The 18,974-nt window shown below is 53.9% G+C and overlaps 1 protein-coding gene across 3 annotated transcripts in view; it reads left to right on the top strand.

Moving 5' to 3' along the window:
* The window catches only part of RANGAP1 (Ran GTPase activating protein 1), a 31,173-nt gene that overhangs the window by 2,798 nt on the left and 9,401 nt on the right, over window positions 1-18,974 (top strand). For 2 of the 3 annotated variants that reach the window (XM_064590564.1, XM_045872458.3), the window contains exons 2-8: window positions 560-709; window positions 5,634-5,761; window positions 8,870-8,929; window positions 11,730-11,909; window positions 14,560-14,694; window positions 17,082-17,240; window positions 18,472-18,585. In XM_064590564.1, the coding sequence (XP_064446634.1) occupies window positions 598-709; window positions 5,634-5,761; window positions 8,870-8,929; window positions 11,730-11,909; window positions 14,560-14,694; window positions 17,082-17,240; window positions 18,472-18,585 (888 nt within the window). In that variant the 5' untranslated portion in view covers window positions 560-597. The remainder of the gene's footprint in view (window positions 1-559; window positions 710-5,633; window positions 5,762-8,869; window positions 8,930-11,729; window positions 11,910-14,559; window positions 14,695-17,081; window positions 17,241-18,471; window positions 18,586-18,974) is intronic. The other variant, XM_064590565.1, reaches the window with a different exon arrangement.

Below are 18,974 nucleotides of genomic sequence, written 5' to 3' on the forward strand. Positions count from 1 at the left end.
GTCTCCTGGCCAAGGTTGAAACTGACGTGCAGTGGGCTGACCCGTGTGCCCCAACCCCAGAGACATGTCAGCGTGGGTGGTGGGGCATTTCCTGGGATGGATGACCTGGATCCCGTAGCCATCTTAGTCCTGTTTGGGGAATGGGACCCTCAAACAGAGAGCAGCCAAGATGATCAAGCAGGTGTGTGCTTGGGGCTCTTTGCAGCTATTGGTCTGGGACTCAACTGTCATTCACTGGGGGCCCAGAAAATGGGCAACTCACATGGCTATGCTTGGTGTCCCAGCTGGGGCATTTGGGCAGGGGAGGAGTTAAAGTGAGATAGTGACTGTCCAGAGGCTAAAATATGATTTTACTACATTCTTGCCACTTTCTCCACCTTTCTAGAATTGTTCCCTCCCTAACGCTGTTTTCATTTCTCCCAGTAGTTTAGCTGTTGGAGTCTCCATAGTGGGGGGAGAGGGGGTCAAGCCCCTGAAAAGGCTGATGTCCTACCCTGCCCTTCCCAGCCGGGGGTCCCCAGGAGACTCCTCTCTCTTAATGAAACTTCATCCTGCTCAGTTTGCAGATTTCCAGGGGAGCCCAGCAACGTGGCCAGCATGGCCTCTGAAGACATTGCCAAGCTAGCAGAGACGCTTGCCAAAACCCAGGTGGCCGGGGGACAGCTGAGTTTCAAGGGCAAGAGCCTCAAACTCAACACTGCAGAAGATGGTGAGTTCCTGCTTGGGCTGGCCCAGGGGAGGAAAAGGAGTGTGCAAATGACCACTTACTCTTACTCGTGTTCCGGCTTGTTTAGCTGTGTTATTACGTTGTTTGTCCTAGTAGTTCTGTGAGATATCTTTGGGCCCATCTCAGTGAGGCTCAGAGATGATGTGTCCACAAGCACATATAGGCTTCCCTGCTAATCATGTTTTTGGGAGGCCATCCTTGCTGGTAACAGCTTAGGTTGGCAGGTGGGAAGGGTCCCTTTATGTCTTGGAGAGGATAGTAAACAATGAGTGACCATGACAGCAGTCTCAGGATATAGCCCCTGACTTCCTATTAGATCTTTACCACCATGATCCCAGGCTGGTCTGGGAATACTGGTTGCCTTCCCCAGAGGTAAGGCCCTCTTGGAGGTCCGGTCCATGCAGCTGAATGCTCCTGGGAGAGGGATGGATGAAGACTTGTCTGTGTAGAGGAATGAGGACTGGAGGGAATTAGGAACCAGAATGCAGGCCCTGTCTTTTCATCCCTAGCCAAAGCGTGGCTAACACTGGTCAACCCTGAATCCCCTGGTGTTTGGAAGTGAAGGCACCTACGTCATTACTTGAACGGCCTCTTGAGGTTCTGGCCCAACCAGGGAAACTGGTCTGGACTTGCCTGGTTGTCATGCGGTGCAGGCAGGCTTGCTCCCCTGCACTGGCTCAGAAACTGCTTGAGTCCTTGGGTTGCTGGGAGCGTGGCCGTGCACATTCCTAATAGCTCTAAACGGCCTTAAAATTGATAGAGCTCCTCCCTGTGCTCTTGTCACTTTCGATCATGCATCATCCGGGAGGGAGGGAGGAAGGTGGAAATGTTACCATTTTTATAAATAAGGAAAAATGATTTGGAAGACCTAATTTGCCCAAGGTCATACAGCTGGTACATAGCAGAGCCAGGATTTTAACAGAGTTCCAGCTGAATCCGTGTTCCTGTGTTTCTCAGCAGACCTTCAGCTCAGTTCAGTAAACATAAATTTGCTATTAAATGCCATTCACTGAACACTGAGTCAGGCTGTCTTAAGTGCCACGCAAGTAGTATCTCAGTTTATTTTCACAAAAGTCCTTCAGGTGGGTTTCATCCCCATTCTATAGATGGGAAAATGAAAGCCCAGGGAAGTGAAAGGACTCGCCTAAGGGCGCAGCTAGAAGCAGTGGAGCTGGGATTAGAACTCAAGCTTGTCGGGCGCCCGGGTGGCTCAGTTGGTTAAGTGACTGCCTTCGGCTCAGGTCATGATCCCGGAGTCCCGGGATTGAGTCCCGCATCGGGCTCCCTGCTCGGCAGGGAGTCTGCTTCTCCCTCTGACCCTCCTCCCTCTCATGAGCTCTCTCTCTCAAATAAATAAAATCTTAAAAAAAAACAAAACAAAAACTCAAGCTTGTCTAGCCTTAAAATCCGTGCAGATCACCACTTCACTGGCGCAGGCTGGACATGCTGCCTCCATTTTTAAGTCACCAGGGATGCCCAGCTTACAGCCCCAGCCTCTGAGGAGCTCCTCTCCTGGAGGAGGAAGGAGGTACTCAGATAACTACTGGGGGGCAGAAGGTGAAGGATACTCTGATCGACATGAACAGAAAGCTGTGGCAAGTACGGCGAGGGAAAGGGGTCACTTCTAGTTTAGGAGGGCCCTAGAAGTCTCCATGGGTGAGGTGGTGTTTGAACTGTCTTTGAAGGCGAAAAGGCGCTAGAGGCAGGGAGGACGACATGAGTTAGGCAGAGATGAGACACGTAGGGTGGGCACGGGAGAGAAGAAATCAGGATGCCATAGGGAGCGCAGTGCAGAGGCCCTTGAATGCTGTGCAGGGGAACCTGGCGGCCAAGTCCTGGGCCCACAAAGGGCCTCCATCTTGGCTGCGAGTGAGCCGGCCCCATCAGGAGCAAGGGCCTGTGTGAGGAAGCCACCAAACTGATGATTGGAACAAGGCTCTTTTCTCTCCCCAGTAAGTCATTTAAGGACCAAAGAAAGGCCTTTCTGCTTTTCCATGGCTGCATGGTGACCACCTGAAGCCTGTCACTGTGTGAGGTGGTGGAGGCTGAAAAGCAAGCCCTGCCGCTCAGCCTCCTGACAGCTGGTTATCCGACAGTGGTTGGGATGCAGCCCTAGCCTGTATTTGAGTTACATAGAACTCCACATGGATTGAAGATGAACGAGAAAGGCCACCCAGCGGTGATCCCCCCACTCTCCTGTCCCTGCTCTTCCCAATTGTGCTTTTTCTTCCCAGCTCGCGTTGTGCCTGTGACTCTCCCCAGGGCTGAACTCGCTCTGTGCGTGCATCACTTGTATGGCAGAAGTCTTCCCTTGGGGCCCCTGCATCTCTGTTGCCTGGCTCTTGATTGCACAGACATTCCCATGAGCAGCTGTCCTCCCTCATTGTTCACCTGGCCAGTCCCTGGGTGTTCGAGGGGCTCCGTTCTGGAGCAGGTCTTCCAAAGCGCTGAGAGATTATTTCAGCCCTCGCGCAGCGCACTGTGTGCCAGTCACGGAGGACACCTGGGCACCTGGGATCCAGGGAAGAAGGAAGGATTGAGGGGCTTCCTGCGGGGGTGGGGGGTGCTCCATTTAGTCCACGGTTATGCACGGAAGCAAGGATTTGAGGAGGAGCTCATGGGTAGAGTTTTATAAGACCAGTCTGAAGCCTAGCTCTGCTCTTCTCTTAAATTCATGGGCAGAGTTGCTTCATTCCTTGAAACCTCAGCTTCCCCTTCTAGCAAATAGAAGGCTCATACCTGTCCAGTCTTCCTGGTTGTGAAATAAGAAAAGGAAAATAAGTGTTGGTCACCACTTTCTGACTGTGTGACCTCAGTAGGCATGTATGTACTCTCTCTGTGTCTCAGTTTACTCCACTGTGAGATAGACGTAGTAGTAACTAGGCTGTGTGGGGGAGAATGCTAAGCATTCCTCTCTGTGGGGCATGGTAGTGAGCTGAGGCCAAGTCCTGGCCGGAGCTCATGACCCAGTGAGGAAGGGGGTATGAACAAAGTCTCCACGTGATGATCAAGTCATCACTTAGAAGAGTGTAAAATTGTAGCAGGCAGCGTCTGCGGGGAGACCAGGCTGTGAAACCTGCCAAGCAGGATCTGACCTGGCTGGGAGTTCAGCAGGGATCCTAAGGAAGTGTCACTGGTGGCCTAGGGAGGGAGGTATGTTCAGAGGCCCCACTGGGACAGCTTCTCTGCAAGCTCCTTACAGGTGGCGAAGCACCACCTTTCTGAAACCCTTTCTGTGGCCTTTGTCACCTAAAAGGTCAAGTCCAACTTTTCTCTCCTGTACACATCTCCATCTCTTCCCCATCGCCTCACCCCACTGGTCTTGTGCCAGCCAGGCTAGAGGGGTTTTGTCTCATGCCCCTTGTGTGTTTTTGTTCAGATTGTAAAATTAACATGTGCTCATTACAGAATACAGAAACATTGAAAGAAGGCAAAAAACCCACATCTTCATTATCTCATACCCCAGGATACAACTACTATTAATTTTGGTGCATTTTTCTTTCTAGCTTTTTTCCTAACCATAGCTGAGTTCCCCTTTCTTTTTTTTCTTTTCTTTATTTTCTTTCTCTCTTTCTTTCTTTCTCTCTCTCTCTTTTCTTTCTTTCTCAATTAGGATCATAATTAGAGATACTTTAAAAGCTGTTTTATAACGTGATACATTAGGAATAAATTGAGCAGATGATGGAAAAGCACAGAATCACCCATAATGGCAGCACCTAGAGATAATTGTTTTAACATTGGGTTTTTATCCTTTTAGACCTTGGGGTGTGTGTGTGTGTGTAAGATCGAATATATAGCATTTTATTTTTTATTTTTATTTATGTATTTTCTAATAGGTATAACATTTTAAAAGTGTGATCAGATCAAAAACCTGTGGAAAACCCCATTTTTCACTTACCACTATGACATGAATATTTTCCAAGTCAGGTAAACACTGTGTCACCATTCATAATGATGTCAATGTAACTGTATAATGTACTCCAGTGAATTAACCTATTCTCTGTTGATGGACATTTAGCTTGCTTGGAATTTTTCATTGTAACAAAAACAATACAGTAATGAACGCCCTGCACATGATTCATGTAACTCTGAGAGCCTTTATGCTGTTGTACCTGCTGGTCCTCTCAACTTGGATGCCATTTCCCTGCTTGGCCTCTTTTTATTTATTTATTTATTTGTTTGTTTGTTTGTTTGAGAGAGAGACAGAGATAGAGAGAACGCGAGCAGGAAGGAGAGGGAGAAGCAGGCTCCCTGCTGAGCAGAGAGCTCTATGTGGGGCTTGATCCCAGGACCCTGAGATCATAACTCAAGCCGAAGGCGGATGCTTTTTTTAAAGATTTTATTTATTTATTTGACAGAGCGAGAGAGCACAAGTAGGGGGAACAGTAGAGGGAGAGGGAGAAGCAGGCTCCCTGCCAAGCAGGGAGCCCGATGCGGGGCTCGATCCCAGGACCCTGGGATCATGACCTGAGCCGAAGGCAGACGCTTAACTATCTGAGCCACCCAGGCGCCCGCCCCCCCCCCCCCGCCCCCGAAGGCCTCTGCTTAACCAACTGAGCCACCTAGGCGCCCCCCTTGCCTGGCCTTGTGCAATCCCTGCAGAGGGAGGCTCCACACACACCACCATAAGGTGCCCTAAGCCCCTTCTTTGCCCCACGTGGCCAGTTTCTTTCCTCCTTCCCTCTGCGCCTGTTTTAACACTCAGTACAGAGGAATTTTCTTTGTAGCCGTGTCCCCTGCTAGATTGTGAGCCCGCCTGATTCTTCCTTGCAAGCCAGGGCCCAGCACGCAGCAGGTATACTATTGCTGTTGGAATTGTGAGTGACGAGGTAGCGGCTGGACTCTCTTCTGCCTCAGCTGTTTTTGACTCCCAAAATCTAAGTTTCTATTCTTTGGTCCTTGGCAGCCAAAGACGTGATTAAAGAGATTGAAGACTTTGATGGCTTAGAGGCTCTGCGCCTGGAGGGCAACACGGTGGGCGTGGAGGCAGCCAGGGTCATCGCCAAGGCCTTGGAGAAGAAGTCAGAGTTAAAGGTGAGATCTGCATGGTGAGCAGGCCCAGACTGGTTGGGGACAAGCTTCTACTCATGCCACCACAGCCCCTGCCTATGTCCAGACCCTCCTAGGTCCTGCCTTGTTGGTGGTCACCACGAACAACTCGTCTTGCTCTGGCTTCCCCAGAGTGCACAGCACTGGCCAGGGCCCCTCTCCCTGGGTGATGTGTCCATTTGGATCCCCCAGTAACAGACAGGAGTGTCAGAGGTTTATCAGGTAATATGCATGAAAGATAAAGGGGGAAGAAGCAGAACTGGACACGGAGAGCCTAGCTAGCATTGTAGATTTGGCGTCTGTGAGGAGGGAAGGGCACAGAATTGGCCACCAAGCCTTGGACTATGGGGCTGTTCTGGCAAGCGCTGAGCCTCCCCAGCAGGGGGCTCCAGAGCAAAGACTGCCCATAGAAGAGTCGTGTATTGGACAGAAGTGGCCAGACCTCAGCTCAGATGCTGTGGTGGGTTTGGGAAGGTGCTGCACTCCTCACGGCTGAATGGCGGGTTCTTTCTTAAAGGTTAGATCCAAGTGATGCTCCTCTTTGGCCGATACAGAGATCCTTCTATTCCATTGTGTCCTAAAGGGGGTCCCACTAAAGAGCAGTCCTTCAGGATGCTCTGTGAGAAGAGTTGGGATATCAGGTGTTGAAAATATCAGGAGGGCGTCCCTACACACTCTTCATTCCTGGGAATCCTAGTGTGCATGAGCACATAAAGCCTCTGCAGAGTGATGAGGGAGAGACCTGCTTTTCCGACTGCAAATGATGCTCAGTGCATGCACGGCTTGTGTCTTTAGTCCTCCGGGCACCCCCGGTAATAAACACTGTGTCCATTTGTAAGTCAAGGGAACTGAGGCTCGGAGGAGCTGAGTAAACAGCCCAGGATCCTAATGCTGATCAGTAAGCCACGTGGCAGACTCTGAAGTCCGGTGCTCTTTCCTGGCCCCCCTGTGCTTGCTGAAGGGAAAGGATGCAGGGCCAGGGCGAACGGAGTGGCTGGCTCGTGAGGTAGTTCTTACTGTTTGTTTCCTCAGGAACATCATGGTCGGGTAATAGCTAAGATGGTGGTTGTATCTTCTCTTCTGCCCAGGGCCTGTCGTTTCCCTGAGCAGACACTGGGACATTTTCCTATGAAAAAAATCAACCCTTCACAGTGGCCAGTGAAGGGCAGGAATGGAAGAGATGTGGCCTGGAGGCTGCAGAAGCTGAGCTTTGTCATCTGAGGGTCTGGGTTGAAGCCCTGGTACCACCACCTTATTTGTTTTCTGTGGCCTTGCACCAAACTCCGCTCTGAGTCGGGGGTCCTTTATCAAAACTTTTTCTTCCCTGTGAGGTTGCCGTGGTGAGCACATGTGGGCTTGTGTCATGAGAGAGCGTGACCACAGGAGTGCCACGTGCAACGTGTCATCCTGAGCAGACCTAGGGCCTTAAGTCACCCCACCCCCATGGGGTCAGGGCTGGGGCAGGTGGGAGCTGCCCTTGACCCCAGTAGTGCTCTGGCCAAGGTGCTAGTGCGAGAGATGTTCCCTCTCCTGTTGGAACACAGGCATAAGTTAGGTCTTGACAGATGAGGGAGGTGAGGTCCAGGGCCACACGTGTCAGGAGGGGGCTGGGACTGGGGCCCAGATAACAGCCCAGCCTCATAACTGCTCTGTAGTAACTACTGCTCACTGAGAGATTGTTGAGGCCAAAAGCTGTATTGCAGAGATGGGATAGTGGGGGTCAGAGATGGGCAGGGAATAGTGGTGGGCCTGGAGTCAGGTTAAGTCAGAATTGGAACCTCGTTCTTGTGCGCCAAACCCCCATGCTGACCCTTGGCCCATCAGAGTTGGGTTGGGGAAGCTTCCGGGTGAGATGCCAGTTGTCAGGGGTTCCAGTGCTCAGGCTGTGGCTGCCTGTCGTGGCCCTGAGCACCTGCATTCAGGTGTATCTCACTGAGCAGACCCAGGTAGACTGTCCTCTAAGGCTCCATGTGGGTTGGTGATTTGCTTTATTGGAGGCCTTGAGAATTCTACAGAAATCAGTTTGCCTAGTACTTAAGGTTGAATTTAGTTCATACATTTCAAGGACTGGATTTTCAGGGGAAAGTTGCTTTCTCTGGGTTCTGTCATGCCCAGGTTTGGCCCAGGAGAGGCTGGAGCTGCCAGAGCTGATATTTTGGGTGGACAGAGTGACCAGAGTTGGAGGGTAGGGCTGTGTGCTTAGAAACTAAATTCTGCTGGCCTGTGTGGTAACACGATCTAGTCCTAGGGCCACCACCTTTGTGGCTTTTCCTAGTATTTTCTTTAAATCAGCTCACTTTGATGTAATTTAAAAGTAAACTTGATCTCTTCTGTAAATGGAAAGTGGTATTCCTTACCATAAAGATAACAAAATAGCGTTATTAAACTCTAGTCACCTAAAAGATGTCACCTAAAGCTTCTGAGCATGAGGCCTACTCACCCTTTGTTCAAAAGGCAAACAAGCAAGAAGTGGAGAGGTGGGCAAGATCCACCAGCCCCAAAGAAAGACCGCCTTCTGGAGGTGATCAGAAGGGATGGAAAGAGTCTTGAGGGGCGCCTGGCTGGCTCAGTCAGTAGAGCATGAGACTCTTGATCTCAGGATCATGAGTTCGAGCCCCATGTTGGGCATAGAGATTACTTAAAAAAAAAAAAGGCACCTTAAAAAACGAGTAACTTTCTCGCTGATGGATCCGTATTGCTTACTTTCTGCCTCTGCCACCCAAATCTTCTGTCACGTGTCATTTGGGCCCACAGTGTATGAGAAACCGGCATTGGAAACAAGGAGTCTGGCGTATTGGCCCTGGTCCTGCCACTGCCCTGCCTTGGGGCCTGGGGTCTGGGGCCAGTCTCTTCCTTCTCGGCCTGGTTTCTCTCCTGGAAAACTAGAGGGTTGGGCATTTTCCTCCACACTTCTGCTTTGGGGGTCTCCAGGTACTCCCAGCTTCAGCCAGAGCTGGACCAGCTTTTCATTGAGGAAACCCAATTTCAGAAGTATTGTAATGCTCAGTAGTCCATGGCCACAAGGATGAGGCATTGCCTGCAGGCCACCTCTGAGGGGCTCCACTGACTCTTGTCTTCCTCCTCCTCCCAAAGCGATGCCATTGGAGCGACATGTTCACCGGGAGGCTGCGGTCCGAGATCCCACCAGCTCTGGTAAGGGCACTGGCCACTGTTCCCCTCCCCTGGGGACAAGGGACCCCTTTGGCAATTCCCTGGACTGTTTTCAGACTTTGTTCACGCTGTGGGTGACTGAGGTGCTGAATGGAAGCCGGGCAAGTGCAGCATCTGCCCGTGTCCTGACAGGCTCGGCCTCTGGGAGACTCGAGGCCCAGTCGCAGGAGGTGCAGCAGAGCCCCGGGATCCCAGGGTTCACTCCTGAGCTTTTTGGCTTCACCCCCACTGTGGATCTCGCTCCCTCCGCTCTCATCCCTCTTAGCGTTGCACCTCCCTGTTCTGTTCCCTCACGCCCTTCTGTGGCCCCCCCCATCTCCCTCTGGGCCCTCCCTTTCTCCATACCACTCTTCGGCTTTGCTTCTCATGGTGGGTGGCTTCCATCCCCTCTGATTTCCATTTCCCCATTCCTGGGGCTCAGCTTGCCTTGGGGTCAGGTTCCCAGCCTGGGGTGGGTGGGTGGGCTGGGAGGGAGGGCGTCACTGAGCAGAATGTGGCTTGCCTGGGGCTCAAGGGAAAGAGGCAGGGCTGGTAATAGGCAGCCTTTCAGTAACATGGGGCCTAGCCCATGAGGTGCCTTCAGGGTGAGGTTCTTGGTCAATTATTAGCATGGCTCTGTGTTACTGGGTCTCTCACCCTGGTTTTGCTGGGGCTGCCTTCTTAGACCTCCATGCATCTAGCCAGCACTGTGGTTCCTGAGGTGCCAGGGACACCCTCATTTCTAAAGCACCTCAGTCCAGGGGCAGCTGGCTGGCTCCATCGGTAGAGCAAGTGACTCCATCTCAGGGTCAAGTTCAAGCCCCATGTTGGGCATAGAGTTTACATTTGAAAGAATGAATGAATAAATTAATAAGTTGGGTATCTGGGTGGCTCAGTGGTTGGGTGTCTGCCTTCGGCTCAGGTCGATCCCAGGGTCCTAGGATCAAGACCCACATCAGGCTCCCTGCTCAGTGGGGAGCCTGCTTCTCCCTCTCCCACTCCCCCTGCTATGTTCCCTCTCTCGCTGTCTCTCTCTCTGTCAGAAAATAAATAAAATCTTTAAAAAAAAAAGTTACAGATGTCCTAATGGGGACCCCAGAGGGAGGGCTCCTCCTTTGGGGGATTGAGGAAGCCCTTGGGGAGCTGATTCCATTAGTTACCAGCCTCAAAGGGTGAACAAGAACCAGGTGAAGGGAGGATTTAGAGTGTAGGTTAAGTAAATTCATTTGGGGGTTTGTAAGTAAAAGGATTTTTTTTTTTTTTTTAAGATTTTATTTATTTGACAGAGAGAGAGAGCACAAGCAGGGGGAGTGGCAGGTAGAGGGAGAGAGAGAAGCAGGCTCCCCGCAGAGCAAGGGAAGCCCAGTGTGGGACTCTATCCCAGGACCCCAGGATCATGACCTGAGCCAAAGGCAGTCGCCCAACCAACTGAGCCACCCAGGCGCCCAGTAAAAGGATTTAAAGTTAGAAGAGGGGGTGAAGAAAATGTACTTGGGAGATACGAACTATGGGCCCTGTGCACATTGTTTTACCTGAATTTTAGCATTTAAGTTTCTCAGTCATTGAGGGAGATATTCTTATCTCCATATTACCAACGACCAGAGTGAGTCATAGGGGGACAAGAGATTTTGGGGTCAGGGAAAGGCATGAGATGGAGGGAAGGTAGGGCAGACACAGAGGGTTTCAGCAGCTCTGGCTGCTGGAGGGCTAGAGGCCAGTGGGACCAGGTGACAGGGGCTGGGCCTTCTGTGGACAGGGGCAGCCCGAGAATGGCCCTCCGTTGCTGAGTCAATGTTGGGGAGGACAGTGGAAACTGCCTCAGGTATCCTGTTCATGGCCAAGGCAGGGAGAGTGTCTCCCCTCCCCCACTGTGTCCCCTGGGAACCCCATGCACGATGCATGCCTGGCCCCGTTTCTGCCCCCAGTCTCTGGCAGAGCCTTCTCTCCTCACCCGTCTCTCCTGGGGAACTGTAGGTATCCCCAGCCCAGCAGGTTCCCAGGAGAGCTTAGCATCTTGCTACATTGGTCTTGGGCTGTGGCTCAGAGATAGGCACCCATCTCACCAGTCACCACTGGGAACCCTGGAGGCATCAGTGGTGCCCGCCTCCTTCCTGCACGTCCACTGAACGTGCAGCTTCTGCAGGTCTCCTTCCCTCTGTGGGACCTAGAACCGACCCGAGGCTCTGTTTCCTCTCTTCTGTCTCCCACCACACTGGCCAGCTAGCTTCCTTCTTTGCTGCCTGAATCACTGTCTCACACTCCTGGGCGGGCACTTGGCCCCCAGTCTGCCCTCCTCAGGTTTGGGGGAATGTGTCTTCTATATCCCTCACCCACATCAAAGCCCTCAGAACCCTCGGACTCAAGTTCATGGTCCTTGGCCTGACATTCAGGGCTCTAGCCTGATTTGATTCCTCTCTTTCCTTCCAGCCTCATCCTCTTCTGGAGTCCACTGCTTGTCTCTAGACACACAGTATGCTGCTTCATGCTTATGTCTCTTTGTTCATGTTTGTACTGTTGGCTGGAATCTCCTGTTCGGTTGACTGATTCTCATTCAGCCTGAGCTCAAGTGCCCCCTTCTATAGGAAGCTTTCCCTGACCACCCCCATGTATACCACACCCCATGCCCCACCTGGATTGGGAGCCTTCTTCAGGGTTTCTGGTCCTGGGTTTAAAATAAGGATAGCTGTGTAGTGAAATGGTCTGTGTCTCTGCCTGGGTGCCCACTGAGGGCAGGGGGGGCCTGGCATAGGAGCTGCCCCTGGGAGGTGTCTGTGAAACTGAGCTGAACCTTCTCTGTGTCTAGACCTCACTAGGGGAGGGACTCATCACAGCCGGGGCGCAGCTGGTGGAGCTGGACCTGAGCGACAACGCATTCGGGCCCGACGGCGTGCGAGGCTTTGAGGCCCTGCTCAAGAGCTCCTCCTGCTTCACCCTTCATGAGCTCAAGCTCAACAACTGTGGCATGGGCATTGGCGGTGGCAAGGTGGGTGCGGCGGGCCCTCCCCCACGTCCCCATCGTCCCTCACCCTCCCTCTCTCCCTGCCTGCCTCGTCTCCTGAAGTGTGTGCCCTTGGCCACCATCTGGGATGGCTGGCTGGCCGGTTGTTTTTCTCTTCAGAGCAGAAAGGCCTCAAAGGCAGCAGCCTGTGGCCAGTGGGGAGAGGTGGTGGAGGCCTGGAGGGCGGGGTTGCCAAGCAACCATCCCCGGTTCTCGTGTTGTCTTGGCAACACAGATGCAGTGACCTGCTGGCTCTGCAGAGCGCCGGGCTTGGGCATCCCAGAGCTGCTGTGCCCTCAGAACAGTTGGCAGAGCCACGTGAGGCCCGGTGTGTGTGGAGGGGAGGGAGCCCAGAAAGAGAAACCCCTTAGGCCTGGGCACAGCTCACCTTTTTCCTGGACTGGGCCTTGCCCGAGGTGCCTCCCTCATCCTGCCAGCCGGTCGGGCTGGTCAGTGCAGAAAGGCGTCTCTTCTCTTCCCAGACCCTGCATGGAGGGAGCCCAGCCTTGTTTATTCTCTTTTTTGGTCCATTCTGGCTCCATTAGGCCCAGACACTAGAAAGGCCAATTCCCATCCTCCCTATCCCCACTCACGTTCTGACCAAAAAGAGAAAAGGGCTGGGACGCAGGAACCTACAGCGACTGGGGACGTCTTCTTTTTGCAGATGTGTTAAATGCATTACCCTAATTCTCCCACCCACACCAAAAAGGGGGTGATGCTATTCCCAGTTTTCCACTTAACCAGCCGGATTTGGGGCTAGAGACCTTGGGTCAAGTCCCCAGATGGCATCGCTGGGGTGGGACTAATGTGGGATTTGAACCTGCTTCTCTGCCCGTTAGAGCAGCAAGGGGAGCCTGTGTTGTGCCAGCGCGGCCTCCCCTGTGAGGGGTGCCCGTTGCCTCTTGCCCCATGGGAGGGAGCGCCGGGCTGTGCTCCCAGCCGGCTCAGCCAGCCCCACCCCCCAGTCTAATTGGGCAGTAAGCTGTGTGCATGTGTGAAGACATTAAAATGTTGGCCTCAGCACAGAAAATCAGTCCAGGCCAACCTAGAGTGGGGTGTGCTGAGGGAGCTGGAGACACGCCTGGGAAACGCCTCAGCTTTCCATGGGCTCTCCTCTGCTGCGCGGCCGGCCCGGGGAACAGAGGCTCCTAGAGCTGCCCGGGGCTGGTCGTAGGCCTTGCCTTTACTTCAGCATGTGGCATGGCTCGGGGACGAAGACAGTGGGAACCCTGCGGCCAGGGGAGCCTCCCTGGCAGCCCTGCCCCACTCTGGAATTTGACTTGTACTTGTCTTGACCTCCCTCACTCTGATTCAGTGAGACCTTTTTGTGGCATCTTGTGGGTGCTGGCCTTGTTGATCTGCGCCTCCGGGTCCTTCGTAATCTGTTCCCTCCAGCCGGAGTGCATTCACTGTGGCCCGTGTGCCACACACGTGGGAATTGGAGGGGCCCAAAGGATTCATGGGAGTGAGATGTAGCCCTGTGCTTGGGGCTCTCCAGACCCAGAGGCCCCAGGTTGGACTCTTGTAGGAGCTGGCGCCTCACCATGGTGGCCCCAGAGGGAACTGGGGAGAATGGGATGCGCTGGTGCGGTAGGCTCCCACCTCCTCATAGGTTCCTTAGGAGGCTGGTTTATGGCAGAAGTCCACGGTCTCTGGGCTGAGCATGTGCATGACCCCCAGGAGCCAGGCTGGTGGTCGCCCTTCCGGCCCCCAGGGACGGCGAGCTGTGCACTCAGGCAGGCCTGGCTGCTGCTTGTGGCTCCCCTGTCCCTTTGCTGTGGGCCCTTGGCCCATGCAGTTACCTCTCTGAGCCTCAGCCTCCTCGTTTATAGTCAAGCCAATCCCACCTGCCTCCTAGGCTCAATTTGTGGTTGAAACGAGGTGTGAAAGTACCTTTCTTTATTGAAAGTGCCGGTGATCTAGGAGATGCTCTACAAACGTTGCTTCTCTCCTGTTGCACTTCTTGTGAATCTTTTGTTTTATTTACCGTGGCCTCTCTGATTCCCAGCAACCAGCCAGCATTTTTTAACTCTTGGTCTGTTGGTATCACCCAGGGAGAAGCTATCTCCTGGCACCACCTCCAACCATATGGTGTGTGTCCGATGAGTGTGACAGGGTCGTGGTCTTGGCCAGTTCCCCTTAGGCGCAGGGCTACGGGGGAGAGATTCCAGAAGATTTGGATTCTGGTCCAGAGTCTTCCACTGGTTTAGCAACCATAGGAATGTCTCTGTCCCTCTCTGAGCTTGAGGTTCTTCGGCTGGGAAGTGGGAATCACCATGGTTTCCCGTCCCCCCCACCCCCCCAACAGAGGGCTTCCGGCAGTATAGTGAGCTGACTGTGAAGCCCCTTCCCCAGGAGCTGGCTTTCAGTTGACCTCTGCATGTTGGTGTCTCCCTTCTCTCTGGGTGTCTGTCCCCACCTCTCACATGAGGCTAGACCCCACAGGGTAGTGGGACACACACGTGAAGCAAGCTGTAAGGTGCTAGGTGCACATGCAGTATGACCGTGGTGCCTGTGAGCCATTCTTTGTCCCCAGGTCTGCCACCGCCAGTAGGTGGCATGGGATGTTGAAGACCAGGGCCTCCTGCCTCAGGGCTGGGCCTCTTTCCTCCCCCCCCCCACCCCACCCCCCCAGATCCTGGCAGCGGCTCTGACTGAGTGTCACCGGAAATCCAGTGCTCAAGGCAAGCCACTGGGCCTGAAGGTCTTCGTGGCCGGCAGAAACCGTCTGGAGAACGACGGAGCCACTGCCTTGGCAGAAGCTTTCGGGGTGAGTGGTTTCTGCACATCCTCCCCGCCATGCCCCAAGGCAGGCTAAGCTTTGCAGGTTGACAGAGCTGGTGTGCATCCAGCTCTGGAGTTGAGCTGCGAGACCTAGGGCGAGTTGCTTCTCCCTCTGCACCTGCTAGCTCATTCAGCAGCTGGGCAGAATTCCTGTTAGGTATCTGAAAGGTTGCATGATCTACCACTGCGGCTCCCTGGAATGCTGTTTGAGAAGATTGTGAGGTTGCTCTGATCAGTGAGTGAGGTCAGGCTCAGAAATGGGAGCGGGGGTGCCAGAGCAGTGAGCGGGATAACAGCCTGGCCGGCGCTGGCCTGGGCTCACAGAGGGTCGGTGTCTCTGGCCTCTACTGGGTGGGGCACAGAGGTGGAGTCATCAGACTTACCTTTCAGATGGAGAAGTAGGGGAGCAGTGGCTCAGGTACCCTAATCCCCTCTGCCTCTCCTCCCACTCTCCTCTCCCTTCACCCTTCACAGCTGCCCCAGTGCCCTGCCCCCACCCCCCACACTGCTGAGACCCTGACCTTGAGCTCTGTAAGAGGGCCACACCTGCCCCACGGTGCTGGGAACTTTGGAGTCCCTTTCTTTTCTCTTAATTTAAATGTTTTCTTTGGCAAACAGTATCCTAGCAACATTAACCATACTCGGGCCAGAGTGGCTTTCCCTGCTGCCTCCCTGCCGGAGCTCATCTACCTCAGGCAGAGAGTGAACATAGCAGGGGAGAAGTGCCCTGGGCCTTGCTGGACCCCTGGCTGCAGGGGTTTCCAGGTGCCTCCGGAGCTGGGGGCGCCTCATTGCCATCCTTATAGACACCATGCTGTTAAAGGTTACGCCTTCTCTGCACCCCTCGTTCAACTTGCTGTCCCCGGTGCGCTGGGAATGGGGGGGAGTACATTGTGTCTGCTAGGCCTCCAACAGATGTCCACCATGCTCTTAGAGTGGGGTTCTTCCCTCGGGGTCCCTGGGATGTCTCTAGTCTGTGGATAGAATTCAGGGAGTCTTTGAATGCGGATGGAAGATTACATGATTATTACCACTAATGTAACTAAAATGTAGTGTTAACCTTGAATTGTGAATGTAAATTTTAAACCTCAGCAACTTTCGAAATGCTCGTGATTTTGGTAAGCATAGAAATCACAGGTATTTTCACATCAAGTTATAGTTGTTACAGAGACACAAATCTTTGTTTCTCACGCATCAGCATTACGGTAGCGGGGGACTGGCCTCCAGGTCCTGTTATTCAGTGCCTTTGTACTAAGGAGTGCATTTACTACTGCAACACACATTTGGGGTTTTTTCTCAATATTTTGAGGACTCTCTTCCAATTGAATGGATTTCCTTTGTAGTCGTGTATGATTTATCTTAACATTTTAAAATAGGCTCAGGAGAGAGTCAGGGGCTTTACCAGACTGCCCATAGGGTCTGGTACCAGAAGATACTGAGAAGCCCTGACTGGTAATGTTCCTCCGTTGGCCTCTGTTTACTTGTGAACCCCCTGTGCGGTTCTGGGCACTGCGGGACTACAAAAGGTACCCAGGTGGAGAGTCCTCGCAGGCCTGGCCTCAATCCTTGGTAGCAGTAGAGGCTGGGACATGGCTCTCCTTGGGAGCTCAGAGGTTGGTGGGGTGTAGACAGGAAGGTGGCATTGATCGTCCAGGGTGATGAACACCGTGATAGAGGAAGAGCAGTGCTCTGGGGGCATGGGGGAAGAGCACTGGACTATGCCTGGTGGGGGGATTCTGGTGTCCAAAATGAGAGGTAGATAGGAAAGCAACATAGGAGTCAGCCTATCAGGAAAATGCCAACAAATGAGGACACGGTGTTCCAAGAAGAGCGGAGTGTCAGAAGGTTGGATGAAAAAGGGCTAGGTGTTTGTGAAGACCCCACCCCCCAGAAAAGGAGGGAATGTGGGGCACCAGCTGTACTGTGTAAATAGCGCAGGAGAGCCCCAAGAAAGGCACAGTGGAGCTGCATGCAGTCTGCAAGGAGGGACTGTGGCCAGACCCCAGGCCAGCGCCCAGGGTCCTTGCAGGGTAGAGGACACCAGATGGAAGAACCTGTGTTCCGAGCTGTGTGACCCTGTGTAAGTTACCTAGCCTTTCTGATCCCTAGTCTTCTCTGTCTGGTGGAGTTCCTAATCCCAGGTAGGTCTCCCTCATGAGATTGTAGAGAGGATCAGACAGCCCTGCCCAAAGTTCTGCTTTGAGATTCATGCCCCAAATAGCCACAGACAAGCCTGGGCCCGAGCTGATGGCAGCCCCTCCCCGTGTCTAGTGTGTGGTGCCCCCTTCCTGCCTGCTGGATGTTGTTGGTGCTGGGCCTGCCCCTGGAGCTCGGGAGCCCACCCCCCTGCTCTGTCCCTCCTGCCCCTCACAGATCATTGGGACTCTGGAGGAGGTCCACATGCCACAGAATGGCATCAATCACCCCGGCGTCACGGCCCTGGCCCAGGCTTTCGCCATCAACCCCCTGCTGCGTGTCATCAACCTGAATGACAACACCTTCACCGAGAAGGGCGCCGTGGCCATGGCCAAGGTGAGGCGGGAGTGGCAGGGTCATGGTGGAGGCGAGTGGGACTGGCTACTGCCTTTTTTTTTTTCTTTTAAAGATTTTATTTATTTATTTGAGAGAGAACATGAGAGAGGGGAGGGTCAGAGGGAGAAGCAGACTCCCTGCCGAGCGGGGAGTCCGATGCGGGACTCGATCCAGGGACTCCAGGATCATGACTTGAGCTGAAGGCAGTCGCTTAACCAACTGAGCCACCCAGGTGTCCTGGCTACTGCCTTTTTAACGCACACATCGGCAGGGGAGCTCCTCTGCCCATCCACCAGGTGTGCGCCCTGGCTCTCTTGAACATTCCAGAACGGGGCACATGTCACAGGCTTGCCTGTGCTGTTTTCGGGCATGTCCATACCACCTTCCTCTGCGCTGCCTCTGGACACCCAGCTGTTGGTGCTGGAGTTGTCCATGGGGCTGCATGGGAGGCTGCTGCAGCCTGTTTTTCTCATTGATTCTTTCATCAGCTGCTTACTGAGCCCTGTACCGAGTGCAGGCCACGCAGAGTTGAATCAGACTCTGCCTCCGAGGAGCCCCTAGTTCAGGGAGGGAGGGGCGGGGCCAGGCCAGCGATGGTGCAGGGCCTGAATCCGGCTGGCTGGCTAGCTGTCGGGACCTCACAGGGCCCCAAGCCCCACAAAAGGCTAGTCCTGCTCCTGTGGGGTGTTAGCACAAGTGTGTGCAAGTGTAGGGAGCACATGGGAAGTTCAAATCAGACTTCGGGCAGACTTTGGGGGAGAGGTCACATTTTGGCCAAGTTGTATAGGACAAATGGACTGTGGACAGAGAGGGGTGTTTTGGGCAGAGGGATCAGCAGCATGGGGGAGGCCCAGAGGTGGGAGGGAGCCTTGTTGCATTGGTCCTGGTTTGAAACGACCAGGGTTCAGGATGTGTCTGAGGGCTGGGGGAGAGGAGAGGGGGACAAGACCCTGTGACCTTCTAACTCTGAGGCTGTCCCGTGACTAGAGAATTGTGTAAGGTTTTAAGGGGGATTCGACTTGGTCAGATTTGTGCTTCACAAAGAAGGGTCTGGCTGTAGCATAGAAGTAGGGTGGAGGGAGGTTCGCCAGAGGCCGGGAGGGGACAAGAGCTGGTGAAGTACTGAGAAGTCCAGGCGAGAGGGAGGGCGAAGGTGTGGCAACGGGCGTGGGGTGTGCCGCGGGCTCTCGGAGGCCTGCACCCTCACCCAGCCTTCGCTTCCTCCCCGTAGACGCTGAAGACCTTGCGGCAGGTGGAGATGATCAACTTCGGGGACTGCCTGGTGCGCTCCAGGGGCGCCGTCGCCATCGCAGAGGCCGTGCGCGGGGGCCTGCCCAAGCTGAAGGTGCCAGCGCCGCCGGGGCTTCCCCCACCCTCGGGGCTGCTGCCGTGCGGGGCAGGGGTGGGGTGGTCTTGAAGGCCAGGTGGGCCTGGGTTCCTGGCCCCGTCCTTCCACACCTTTCCCCCGATGGTGTGCGGTTCCTATCACCCATGTGATGTGAGCCGGTGTCTTCTTTTTTGAAATGGGAGGAGGGAGCGATGAGGTTATTAGGGTATAGCGTGAGGGAACATACCGAGTGTCCGGCACGTCGCGAGGGAAACGGCTTTGTTTTTACTGTGGGTGTTACCGTGCCCGGCTGGAGGACAGAGCCTGCCTCATCCTCCCTTGGGGAAAACAGAGGCTTCAGAGTAGGACCCGGTCTCCTGGCCTATGGTTCTACTTGCCTCTACTCC

Source organism: Mirounga angustirostris, unplaced genomic scaffold (genome assembly GCF_029215605.1).
Source record: "Mirounga angustirostris isolate CCGP_5_RB_7025 unplaced genomic scaffold, mMirAng1.0.hap1 SCAF_5, whole genome shotgun sequence".
Taxonomy (NCBI): domain Eukaryota; kingdom Metazoa; phylum Chordata; class Mammalia; order Carnivora; family Phocidae; genus Mirounga; species Mirounga angustirostris.